This window comes from Sus scrofa, chromosome 9 (assembly GCF_054392235.1).
Source record: "Sus scrofa isolate SSC_HxYL_T2T_F1_AM1 chromosome 9, Sscrofa_HxYL_maternal_Yorkshire_Landrace_v2.0, whole genome shotgun sequence".
Classification (NCBI taxonomy): domain Eukaryota; kingdom Metazoa; phylum Chordata; class Mammalia; order Artiodactyla; family Suidae; genus Sus; species Sus scrofa.
Window position 1 is genome coordinate 11,591,933 of NC_139391.1, and position 14,039 is coordinate 11,605,971.

General features: G+C 37.6%; 1 protein-coding gene across 6 annotated transcripts in view; it reads right to left on the reverse strand.

Moving 5' to 3' along the window:
* Nucleotides 1-14,039, reverse strand: part of LOC100525597 (glycerophosphodiester phosphodiesterase domain-containing protein 4-like) — a 164,574-nt gene that overhangs the window by 91,743 nt on the left and 58,792 nt on the right. For 3 of the 6 annotated variants that reach the window (XR_014814766.1, XM_084975438.1, XM_084975437.1), the window contains one exon: nt 2,134-2,227. The exons of 1 other annotated variant lie outside the window; for it this stretch is intronic. Coding sequence is in view for 4 of the 5 variants with exons in the window: in XM_084975438.1 (XP_084831564.1) it covers nt 2,134-2,227 (94 nt within the window). In the remaining variant the exon portion in view is untranslated. The remainder of the gene's footprint in view (nt 1-2,133; nt 2,228-14,039) is intronic. 2 more of the 6 variants (XM_084975440.1, XM_084975439.1) reach the window with 1 other exon arrangement.

Below are 14,039 nucleotides of genomic sequence, written 5' to 3' on the forward strand. Positions count from 1 at the left end.
TGCAGGTACCACCATAAAAAGAAAAAACAAAAAACAAAAAGATAAAGCAGCAATAGAATCCAGGTATCCTCAGTTGTTGCCACTGTATGCATCCAAAAAAGAGGCAGAATAGAGTAGAAAATTTGTTAAAAATATATTACTTATTGGACAATGGAACTCACCCCCACCTTAGAAGTTAATTGTACCATTTCAAATTTATTGTGTATGAGTGAAGTACAATTCAGTGGCTAGATTCTTGCCCTAAACACATCCTTCATCTGCATTTTCCTCACTAAAATGATAAGTTTTTGGAGCTCCCATTGTAGCACAGAGGATAAAGGATCCAGTGCTGTCTCTGCAGAGGTTCTTAGGTTGCTGCTGAGGTGCAGGTTTGATTCCCAGCCCAGCACAGCAGGTTAAAGGTCTGGCATTGCTGCAGCTGTTGCATAGATCACGGCTATGGCTCAGAGTAGACCCATGGCCAGGGAAATTACATATGCCTTGAGTGTGGTGAAAGGAAGGAAGGAAGGAAGGAAGGAAGGAAGGAAGGAAGGAAGGAAAGGAAGGAAAGGAAAGAAAGAAAGGAAAGAAAGAAAGAAAGAAAGAAAGAAAGAAAGAAAGAAAGAAAAGGGAAGGGAAGGGAAGAAAGAAAGAAAGAAAGAAAGAAAGAAAGAAAGAAAGAAAGAAAGAAAGAAAGAAAGAAAGAGAAAAGAAAAGAAAAGAAAAGAAAAGAAAAGAAAAGAAAAGAAAAGAAAAGAAAAGAAAAGAAAAGAAAAGAAAAGAAAAGAGTTTCTAACAAGTCCCCTAGTCTCTGGCTATATCCACCCTCCACACCACAACCTCCAGAAAGATTATCCTACCTAGAGATCTGATTTATGCCAAATGTCTTGGCCTACTTTTTGAGCCTTTCAAAAATCTGTCACAGGCCTATATCTTAGCCATGTTCCCCATTATTCTTCACTTTCCCCAACATGCTAACAGTGTGATTCTTCCAGCTTATCTAATCATACCACATACATTTCTGTCTTGCTGACTTTGTCACGATGTCCCCACAGTCTATGACTTTCTTTCTCATCTCCATAAAAGTATGTCCAAATCCAACATTCCTTCAAGATCCCACGCCAGTGCCCCAATTTCCAAGAAGCCTCACTTAACCCCCTTGGCTGGAAATCTCCTCTTCCTTCTCAGAACCCATGTAGAATTTTATTTAGGCCTCTCTAATGACAAATACAATGTTCTGTCTGTGCTGGTTATTTCCGTTAAAAACTTAATTCTCTACTGTATTCTCAATTCACCGAATTAAGGACTATTGTAACTTTATCTCTAATACCTATTTCTTTGAAGTGCCCTGCATGAAAACAGAAACTACACATCTTGTTGATCTCTGCATCTTCAGTACTTATAATTTATATAATGATCAATATACATTGAAAGAAAAATTAATGCAAATGGCAACTGATTGGGGGGTTGAGTTTTTCTATATCAGACAGGAAATCACTGGGAACAAGGAATTATGAAATTAGAGAAAGATATATACGCCCCATGTATAGGTGGGCACTAAAAAACTCCAGTTTTACCTAAAAGTCTTTTATAAGCTTTCCACTTCTGCAGACTCCTCTATTTCTTGGCCTGAATTTCTTACACCACATGACACTACTATGTTAGGAAAGAGACGCAGGGTCACTATGGCCTAAAGACTTTAACTAAAATGTACTTTGTACCTGGACTAGGGGACTAGCATTTGTACTTCAGAACAGGATTAACACACTCGCTAACTTGCAAGGCCCAGAAAGACTAATTCTCAAGAGATGGGCTATGGAATGAATAGTTCGATGTGCAGAGGTACTGCCATGCGGAGATGTATCTAAAATGACAATACTGAGAGAACCAGAAAATTAGCTGAGGAAAAGGATGTTCTCCCACCCTTTCAAAGAGTCAAAGTAGCAAGACACATCTTCTAACAGCACAAGCCTTTTTCCCCATCCATTTATCCCTCACGCCCAATATGCAGGTGGCTGATATCAACTGCAGTACCGCTAAGTGTGATCTGAGGTTCGGAGGGCTCCCAGGACCAACTGGGAACCATTCCACAGACAGGAGTACTTCATGAAGCTACTCAGGAAGGGAGTGGGATAAATGGGAAACATTACTCACCAACAGAAAAGATGTGTAGATAGCCAGGATCCAAAACAAACTCAGCAAGACAAGGGACCAGAAGAACCAGACTCCTGTACCTAGAAAAACAACCCTGCAAAAATGGGTTTCAATTCTTAAAATACGGTGAAAATTAGTAATATCTGTGTCAAGGACGGTGGAGACAAGACCAGACTAGATGAGGCACAAGAAAACAGAGGAAGCTAATTAGAGAAGCAATTTGGGAATAGATGTGTGAAGGGCTTTGCGTATATCTGGTTGGGAATTTTAACATGGTCCTATAGGCGACTGGGTACCTTAATAGGGTTCTGCATGAATTGTATGGTTTTTAAAAGTTATTTATAGTTCATCCTCAAAAATTATGTCTTCTTTAAGATTCAATATAATACAGAAATTCTGGAACACCAAAAGAGAAAAAGTCACCCATAAGTTCACTTCATATCTTCGTAAAGCTGATACTTTCCATTTTGGCAGGTTCCCTTCCATACAGATGTGTTTTCCCACATAATTGTAAGCCACCAACTTACTCTCTCTTCTGTGTAAGAGATCTGGGCCCTTTATAAACAGTTCTAGTGTATTCTGTTCCCAAAGGAGTTTATGAGAGAAAACTGCTAAATGTTTGCTAAGAGAAACAGTGTTATATTTAGTCTAGGTATTACAGGTCAAAGAATTTGGACTCTTCATTTCAAGATAACAGATATTACTTCCTCTCCATAGAAGACCTGGACAAATTACACTTTGATGATATAAAATATGGTTAGTGAACATATAACCACATTAAGAAGAAAAAAGAAAATTCTCTTTGGTCAGCATCTAGAAGACACATCAAGAGAGAGAAATAGGCAAGCAGCTGTCCTAACAAGAGGGATCCCAGATTGAGACAGTGGGAAGAGTGCTCTGTAGAAAATGACCTCCCAACCAGGAATCAGTAACTGTGTAAGTAATGTTAACTAATTACCCCAATAAAGCCAACTAATATATAATACAATAGCTTGCACACAAAGACATAATTAATACAAGAATCAGAAAAGAACTGCAAAATAAATATATTCAAAATCTTCAGAGAGATAAAGGACTCATATCACATAAGAATAGGATGTTTAGGAGTTCCCGTCGTGGTGCAGTGGTTAACGAATCCGACTAGGAACCATGAGGTTGCGGGTTCGGTCCCTGCCCTTGCTCAGTGGGTTAAGGAATCTGGCGTTGCCGTGAGCTGTGGTGTAGGTTGCAGACGCGGCTCAGATCCCACATTGCTGTGGCTCTGGCGTAGGCCAGCGGCTACGGCTCCGATTCGACCCCTAGCCTGGGAACCTCCATATGCCGTAGGAGCGGCCCAAGAAATAGCAAAAAAGACAAAAAAAAAAAAAAAAAAAAAAAAAAAGAATAGGATGTTTAAACACAAGTACAGTCATGATCAAAACAATGAAACAGAGATACTGAAAAATATGATCCACAAGGTAAACATAACAGCAGAATTAATCAAATGGCCAAAGAATTAATCAAATGGCTTAACCAAGTAGTGACATTGATTTTACTTTCCAAGGGAGAAAGAAAATTTAAGTTTTGCCATTTAATGGTACCTCTTCTTTATTTGTACTTATTATTGCTTTTTATTACAGTGAAAGGGTGCAAAACAAAATCAACAAAGAGAAAAGGAATATGGGAGAAAGTATGAAGGAAATCATATCTTTTAAAATCATTTCGGAGCAGGGGTTAACGAATCCGACTAGGAACCATGAGGTTGCGGGTTCGATCCCTGGCCTTGCTCAGTGGGTTAAGGATCTGGCATTGCTGTGAGCTGTGGTGTGGGTCACAGATGTGGCTCAGATCTGGTGTTGCTGTGGCTCTGGCGTAGGCCGGTGGCTACAGCACCGATTAGACCCCTGGCCTGGGAACCTCCATATGCTGTGGGGACAGCTCAAGAAAAGGCAAAAAGACAAAACAAAACAAAAATAAAATAAAATAAAATCATTTCCCTAGCCACATAAGATTTTTTCCCTCTCTATATCAACAGAGTGGTCTTCTTTTGTCTACTTACTTGCACATACACATTAGTTCAGCTCCAGACTTTCCCACCACATTCAGGTGAAGTTCCCACGTACCTGCTGTGGATTGCAGGTAAAGGAAGAATTGTGATATTTTTCTTTTTGTCTCCTCCTCTTCTACTTCTTCCCTTCTCCTTCACCTGTACTCACTCTAGTTGGTGGTGGTGGGTAACACAGGGGAGTGAGAAGAATGACAAGGTGCTTAGGTGACTGCCTGTGTACATCAGTGGGATATCAGAAAGGAAGTCTTTATTGAGGCCTCTTCTGAGACAGCATTTTCAAGCAGTTTTCTCTTTGCTCTTGGCCACTGCTTTACATCCCTCTAGCAACATAACCACGCTGCCCCTTTAAAGTACTTCTCATTCAATAGAAGTAGTGTTATGGGGGCACACTGGTCAATGCAAACTTCTAATCTAAATTCACATTCTTTGCACTGATGTTTAAATAAATCTTCTATGACCTCTTCCCTGCTCTCCCGCAGCTTCAAGGTGCAGCTTTCCTGCATCTTCTTTCAGTGCATACTCTACATACCACCATTCATTACATCAAAAGACGCACTGTGATGAAGCCTCAGGTACCTTCACATAGCAAGCAAAGAGGATACAAGTCTAACCCCATAACACCCACAAGGGAAAAATGAAAACTGACAGTTACTCCATCAAAAGTCTGTTCAACTCTCTCTAGCTAAGGGGAATAACTTGGAAAAGCTGGACAATATGATGTTTTTAAAGTCTAAATGAAGGCATCAGAGAGCTACCAGGCAGTGAAGAACTAAGTAACCAATGTCTAAATAAGAAAGGAAATCCAGAAATGTAACTTAGCATTTGGGTGATTTTTCTCTAAAAGAAGTGGTTGAGATCTAGCAAGGAGGACTTCCTGTATGTTGCGGGTCTAAAATACAAAAAGAGAAGAGGGTAGTTTGTTAAATACTACACACTCTTGATTTGGGACCTTCTAGGGCATCCTAAGAGTAAACACAAACTAGAAGTAGAATGCTTTTTGGAGATCGAATCTTAGCTTTGAATCATCTACATGTGTGAAATAAGATTAAGGTGAATAGGACTTGGGTACCTGTCAGTAACTCTGAGAGGACATATGCAATTCAAGGTCTCAAATTACCCATACAGCTTTTTACATACAATATTTGACACTAATGAAAAATAATCAGGCATATTAGGAGAGGAGACCACTTACTGAATGCCAAAAGAAACAATGGCTAAAATAAAACATATTCAGTAAATCTAGATAATAGAGGTATCCGGTACAGACTTCTAAATACCTATGCTTGAAAAATTTAGACTGGGACAAAATTAAGAATTTCAGTAGATACCTATTCATAAGAGGACCAATTAAGAATTCTATAAAGGAGAACACAGCAGCAAAAATTAAGAATTCAGTGAATGAATTTAGTAACAAGTAAACAGAGTCAAAAAGAATTTGTTTAACAAAAAATGAGTCAGGAGAAAAATATCAAGAATGAAACAGAGACATGAAAAAAAAAACATGAGAAATGCACAAGAAAGGGTAAAACACTTTAGGGATAAACAGATAAGATCAAATATCCATAAAATTAAAGTAGAGGCGATAGAAAATGGGGCAAAAGCAATTTGAAAAGATAAGAACTGAGAACGTTTACAAAATGATTAAAAATATTATATTAGGAGTTCCCGTCGTGGTGCAGTGGTTAACGAATCCGACTAGGAACCATGAGGTTGCGGGTTCGGTCCCTGCCCTTGCTCAGTGGGTTAACGATCCGGCGTTGCCGTGAGCTGTGGTGTAGGTTGCAGACGCGGCTCGGATCCCGCGTTGCTGTGGCTCAGGCGTAGGCCGGTGGCTACAGCTCCAATTAGACCCCTAGCCTGGGAACCTCCATATGCCGCGGGAGCGGCCCAAGAAATAGCAACAACAACAACAGCAACAACAACAACAACAACAACAAAAAAGAAAATGAGAAGGCAAGGCACAGACTGACTCTTTGCAAAGCATGCATATATGTATACATATATATGTATGTGTTTGTACATATGTGCACACATATATGCACCTATATAATCCACCACACAATAATAGGAAACCAAACAAACCATAAAAAAATATATATTATATTATTCTGGGATTATTCAGAAAAAAATTTACCATAAGGACTAGACTTTATACTATTTATTACAGAGGATGTTAGAGAAGGCTGTTACATCCTCCCTGATACGGGATCATTGGGTGATGTTTATGCCTCTAATTTAAGTATCAGTATGTATGGTTAACTACTATTAACACTCTTGGTAGAGACATGGGAGAAGAGAAAAATTCATACATATATGATACATATATCCTTATATGTCATATATATTAAAAACATATATCATTCCAACATCTTTGTACATATACACACGCAGAATTCTAGTCTCCGTGTCACCAGTGGAGACCGTCCTCTGGTGTCACCAGTGGTGACGTTACTAACATAATGTAATTAGGGTTAATAATCAGTGGACTTTAAAGTAGGGAGATTATTCTGGATTATCAGACTGAACCAGTCTAATGAGCTCTAAAATCAGAAAAGGAAGGCAAAAGAAGTCAGTGAGATGAGAAATAAGGAGAAGTCAGAGAAATCTGAAGTATGAGAAGAACCTTAAACACCTCTGCTAGCTTTGAAGATAGAGAAGGCCACAAGCTAGAGGCTGAGGACAACTCCCATCTGACAACCACTAAAGAATGAGCATTTCATTCCTGGATTCTGCCAAACACTTGAAGCTGGAAGTGAATTCTTACTCAGAACCTCAGGTAAAAGCTCAGGCCACCCAACACCTTGATTTTGGTCTTATTTTACTAAGTAGAGCACCCAGGCAAGCATGTCCCACTTCTAACCAACAAAACTGTGAGATAATAAATGGGTATTTTTTTTTTTTTTTTGTCTTTTTGCCTTTTCTAGGGCCGCTTCCCGTGGCATATGGAGGTTCCCAGGCTAGGGGTCCAATCAGAGCTGCAGCCACCGACCTACACCAGAGCCACAACAATGCAGGATCTGAGCCGCGTCTGCAACCTACACCACAGCTCATGGCAATGCCAGATCCTTAACCCACTGAGCAAGGCCAGGGATCGAACCCGCAACCTCATGGTTCCTAGTCAGATTCGTGAGCCACTGCGCCACAATGGGAACTCCCGGGTATTGTTTTATCTTACTCAATTTGTGGTAATTTTCTATGGCAAATTCCATGAAATTTACTTGTGGCTTTAGGATCAGTGCAAGCTCACTCTGATGTGTACAATCTATACGACGATGGAGTATTGGTATGGGGATTCTGCCTGCTTCTGAGTATGGTTATTGAACTATGCTTCCAGAACCAGAGAAGTAACCACAGGGTGAGTCTGAGGGCCCACCAGGCCCACTGAAGAGATGGGCCTGAGCCAAAATTCCATTGATTACCTTGTATCAAAAAGCTCCTACTCTTACTACAGAATCATGATGGTGTTTTATAACTCCAGTTATTCATTTCAGTTCAGAGTCAGGTTCCAACAATCCCACAAAAGTATTTCTTCTTCCCCAGTAACAAGCATCCTGGTAAATAATCAGAGGTTCTTCTAAGAGAAAACTAGGAGGAAGACTGATAGCACACACTTCTGACTGTACAGAAAGGTCCTTCCTCAATGCCTTCACCTATTTGGTAAATAAATAAAATAAAGAACAGGAAAACAATGGCAGAGATTAACAAAACTAAAAGTTGGGTTTTAGAAAAGGTGAACAAAACGATGAATCTTTAGTAAGACTAACCAACACCCAGTTATGAGTAGCACTGGGAACTATTTCTAGTCATTTATGATGGAGCATGACAATGTGAGAAAAAAGAATGTATACATGTATGTGTAACTGGGTCAGCATGCTGTATAGTATAAAATTGACAGAACACTGTAAACTAGCAATAACGGGAAAAAAATCATTACATATATTAAAAAAAAAACCCTCCAGAGAGTGGGCATAGAGGGAACTTATCTCAACATAATAAAAGCTATATAGAACAAACACAGAGCTAATATCATTCTCAATGGTGAAAAACTAAGACAATTTCCACTAAGCAGGAAATTCACTCTCACTGCTTTTATTTAACAGAGTATTGGAAGTCCTAGCCTTGGCAATCAGAGAAGAGAGAGTAATCCAAATTGGAAGAAAAGAAGTAAAAATGTCGCTGTTTGAAGATGACATGATACTATACATAGAATATCCTAAAGATGCTATCAGAAAACTACTAGAGATTATCAGTGAATTTGGTAAAGTTGCAGCATACAAAACTAATACACAGAAATCTCTCTCATCTCATACACTAACAGTGAGATATAAGAAAAAGAAATTAAAGAAATAATCACATTCACCGTCACATCAGAAAGAATAAAATACCTAGGAATAAACCTACCTAAAGAGGCAAAAGAACTGTACTCTGAAAACTATAACTCATGGTAGAAAGAAACAAAAGAGGACACAGATGGAAAGATATGCCACCTTCTTGGATGGGAAGAGTCTTTTGTGTGTGGAAACATGAAAGACTGAATAGCCAAAGCAATTCTGAGAAAGAAAAACGCAACTGGAGGAATCAGGCTCCCCAACTTCAGGTTTTACTACAAAGCTACAGTCATCAAAACAATATGATATTGGCACAAAAACAGAAATATAGATCAATGTGACAGGATAGAAAGCCCAGAAATAAACCCAAGCACCCATTATCAACTAATATACAACAAAAGAGGCAAGAATATACAATGAACAAAAGACAGACTCTTCAATAAGTGGTGCTGAGAAAACTGGACAGCTACATGTAAAAGAATGAAATTAAAACACTCACTAACACCATATACAAAAATAAACTCAAAATGGATTGAAGACTGGATAATATAAAACACTTAGAGGAAAACATAGGCAGAACACTCTCTGACATAAACTGTAGCAATATCTTTTCAAATCCACCTCCTCAAGTAATGATGATAAAAACAAAAATGAATGGGACCTAATTAAACTTAAAAGATTTTTCAGAGCAAGGAAAATCATAAATAAAATGAAAAGACAACCCATAGAAAAGGAGAAATTCTTGGCAAATGAAGTGATGGACATGGGATTAATCTCCAAAATACACAAACAGGTCATGCCGCTCAATATCAAAACAAATAAACAACCTAATCAAAAAGCGAGCCAAAGAACTAAATAGACATTTCTCCAAAGAAGACATGCAGATGGCCAAAAATCATATTCATGCTTAACATTGCCAATTATTAGAGAAATGCAAATCAAAACTATACTGAGGTACCACCTCATACAGGTCAGAATGGCCATCATTACTAAGTCAACAAATAATAAATGCTGGAGGGGGTGTGAAGAAAAGGGAACCCTCTCACACTTCTGGTGGGAATGTAAATGGGTACAACCACTATGGAAAGCAGTATGGAGGTTCCTCAAAAAACTAAAAATAGGACTACCATATGACCCAGCAATCCTACTCATGGGCATCTATCCAGAGAAAATCATAATTAAAAAGCATACATGCACCCCAGTGTTCACCACAGCACTATTTACAATACTCAAGACACGGAGACAACCTAAATATGAACTAGCAGATAATGGATAAAGAAGATTGGTACATATATAAAATGGAGTACTACTTGGCCATAAAAAAGAATTAAATAATGCCATTTGCAGGAATATGGATGGACCTAGAGATTATCATACTAAATGAAGTCAGTCAAAAACAAAATACCGTATGAGATCGCTTATATGGGGACTCTAACAAAAATAGTACAAAAGAACTTATTTATAAAATAGAGACAAACTCACAGATTTCAAAACCAATCTTATGGTTACCATAAGTGAAATGACTGAGGGGAGGAAAGAAATGGGAGGCTGGGAATAACACATACATACTACTCTAAAAACATGATTAATGAGAGAGAACCTACTGTATAGCACAGGAAAATCTACTTAATAGTTTGCAATAACCTATATGGGAAAAAAGATCGGATACATTTATATGTATGATTGATTCACTTTGCTATACACCTGAAACTTATACAACATTGTAAGTCAACTATACTCCCATAAAATTATGTTAAAAATAAATTTTAATAGAAAATAAAATTTAAAATACTGAAAAAGGCTATTTCTAGCCCCAAATTGCCCTCAGCTAAGTACATATACATCTAGTGAAAGCTAGTCAAAACTTAGAATTATGTTCACTGATTAGAGGTCAATGTTCTCTTTCCTGTATTAAAATTATCTTGAACCTAATCCCAATTAACATAGTTCAATCACCGTTCAACTTAATAGAAGTTTTAATTAGCAAAAAGAAAACAAACTTACGGTTATCAAAGGATACAGGTGGTGGGGAGGGATGGACTGGGGATCTGCAAATGGCATATGCACACCATGGTATATGGAGTAACTGGCCACCAGGGACCTGCTATACATAGTACAGGTTATTCTACCCAATATTCTGTGATAATTTATAGGGGAAAGAATCTGAAAAAGAATGGATATGTGTGTATATATATAATTGAATCACTTTGTTGTACAGCAGAAATTATCACAACATTATAAATGAACTATACTCAATATAACTTTAAAAAATGAAAAAAAAAATGATGTAGAGGGTGTGGGAAAAGGGAACTCTACTACGCTGTTGGTGGGAATGTAAACTGGTACAGCCGCAATGGAGAAAAGCATGGACGATCCTCAAAAAATTAAAAGTAGAACTACCATATGTTTCAGCCATCCCAGTCCTGGGCATATAACCAGAGAAAAATAGAGAAGCACAGTAGCAATGAGCATACCTAGCATTCACATATTGGTATTTAACATTATCCTTTAATAAAAAGAACCAAGGTTCTTAAAAAAATGAAGGGATAGAAAAATGTATTCTATGTAAATGAAAATGAAAACCATGAGATACCACCTCACACCAGTCAGAATGGCCATCATTAATAAATCCATAAATAACAAGTGCTGGAGGGGCTGTGGAGAAAAGGGAACCCTCCTGCACTGTTGGTGGGAACGTAAACTGGTACAGCCACTGTGGAGAACAGTTTGGAGATACCTTAGAGATCTATACATAGAACTTCCATAAGACCCCACAATCCCACTCTTGGGCATCTATCCAGACAAAACTCTACTTAAAAGAGACGCATGCACCCACATGTTCATTGCAGCACTTTTCACAATAGCCAGGACATGGAAACAACCCAAACGTCCATCAACAGATGATCGGATTCGGAAGATGTGGTATATATACACAATGGAATACTACTCAGCCATGAAAAAGAATGACATCATGCCATTTGTAGCAACATGGATGGAACTAGAGAATCTCATACTGAGTGAAATGAGCCAGAAAGACAAAGACAAATACCATATGATATCACTTATAACTGGAATCTAATATCCAGCACAAATGAACATCTCCTCAGAAAAGAAAATCATGGACTTGGATAAAAGACTTGTGGCTGCCTGATGGGAGGGGGAGGAGTGGGAGGGATTGGGAGCTTAGGGTTATCAGACACAACTTGGAATAGATTTACAAGGAGATCCTGCTGAGTAGCATTGAGAACTATGTCTAGATACTCATATTGCAACAGAACAAAGGGTGGGGGAAAAATGTATACATGTAAGGATAACTTGATCCCCTTGCTGTACAGTGGGAAAAAAAATAAATTATAAAAAAAAGAAAGAAAATTAAGAAAAAGTGTGTGTAAAAACACAGACAAAATAAACAAGAGAAAAAAAGAAAAACATTACATTACGATAACTGGATCAATCCAAGAAGATAGGACACACAGACACACAGACACACACACACACACACACACACACACATTCTTAGGACCACCTAAATACATAAAGCAAATATTAAAACCATAAAAGAAGAAATTGATGGTAACGCAATAATAGTCAGGGAATTTAACACCTTATTTACATCAATGAACACATCATTCATACAGAAAATCAACCAGGAAAAACTGACCCAAAATGGCACACTGAACATGTTGAAACTAATAGATATCGTACATGCCATCCAAAGAAGAATACACACTCTTTTCAAGGGCATGGGGAACATTTCCCATGATAAATCACATGCCAGACCAAAAATCATGTCTTAATAAACTTAAGATTAAAATCACATCAAGCATCTTTTCCAACCACAATGGTAGGAGACTAGAAATCAACCTCAAGAAAAAAAATTGCAAAAAATCACAAACACATGGAAGCTAAATAATATGCTACTAAAACCAAACAACTCACTAAATAAATGAAAGCCATGAATTTTTTAAAACTTGGAGACAAATGAAAATGAAAACACATTTCTCCAAAATCTATGAGCCATAGCAACAGCAGTTCGAAGAGGAAAGTTTATAGTGACAAAAGCCTACCTTATAAAATAAGAAAAATCTCACATCAACATATACCTAAAGGACTAGGAAAAGAACAAACAAAACTCGAGATTAGTAAAGGAAAGAGATCATGAGGATCAGACTAGAAATAAATGAAATAAAGACTAGAAAAACAAAAGCAAAAGTCAATGAAACTAAGAGCTAGTTCCTTAAAAAGGTAAACAAACCTGGTATATTGTTAGCCAGACTCATCAAGAAAAAAAGAAGAGGGCCCAAATCAACAAAATCAAAAATGAAAAAGAATTTATAACTGACACCACAGAAATATAAAGGGTCACAAGAGATTACTATAAATAATGAAATGCCAATAAAGTGGACAATCTATAAGAAACTGATAAATTCCAAGGATGTATAATCTAAGTCTGAATCAAGAAGAAATAGAAAATATGAACATACCAATTACTGGTAATCATACTGAATTAGCAATAATTTTAAAAATCTGAACAAATAGAAGTTTGTGACCGACGGCTTCATGGGTGAAATCTATGAAACATTTAAAGAAGATTTAACACCTTTCCTTCTCAAACTATTTGCCAAAAAATTACAGGAAAATAAAAAGAATGCTTTCAAACTCATTCCATGAGGCCAGCATCACACCGATATTAAAGCAACAAACAGAGACTTGTGGTTGCCTGATGGGAGGGGGAGGGAGTGGGAGGGATCGGGAGCTTGGGCTTATCAGACACAACCTAGAATAGATTTATAAGGAGATTCTGCTGAATAGCATTGAGAACTATGTCTAGATACTCATGTCGCAACAGAAGAAAGGGTGGGGGAAAAAACTGTAACTGCAATGTATACATCTAAGGATGACCTGACCCCCTTGCTGTACAGTGGGAAAATAAAAAAAAAAAAAAAAAAGCAACAAATATAATCAAAAAGAAAACTACAGGCCAGTATTACTGATGAACATAGATGCAAAATTCCTCAATAAAATATTAGCAAATGAAATTCAATACTATATTAAAAGGATCATACACCATGACCAAGTGGGATTTGTATCAGCAAAGCAAGAATAGTTGAACATCCACCACTTATCCACTGAATCAATCAATGTGATACACAACGTTAACAAATTGAAGGGAAAAAACCATATGAACACCTCAATATATGTCAAAAATAGGCTTTTGGAAAAAATTCAATATCCATTTACAGTAAGAAAAAACTGTCCAAGTGGTTATAGAGGGAATACGCCTCAACACAATAAAGGCAAAACCCACAGCTAACATCATACTCAATAGTGAAAAGCTGAAAGTATTTCTTCTATGACTGGGAACAAGAGAAGGATCTCCATCCTGCTTTTATTCAAGAGAGTATTGGAAACCCTACCCACAGTCATCAGACAAGAAAGGAAAAAAAAGGATCCAAATTGGAAAAAAAGAAGTAAACTGTCACTGGTAGCAAATGATATGATACTACTTACACAGGTATTCTTAAAGATGC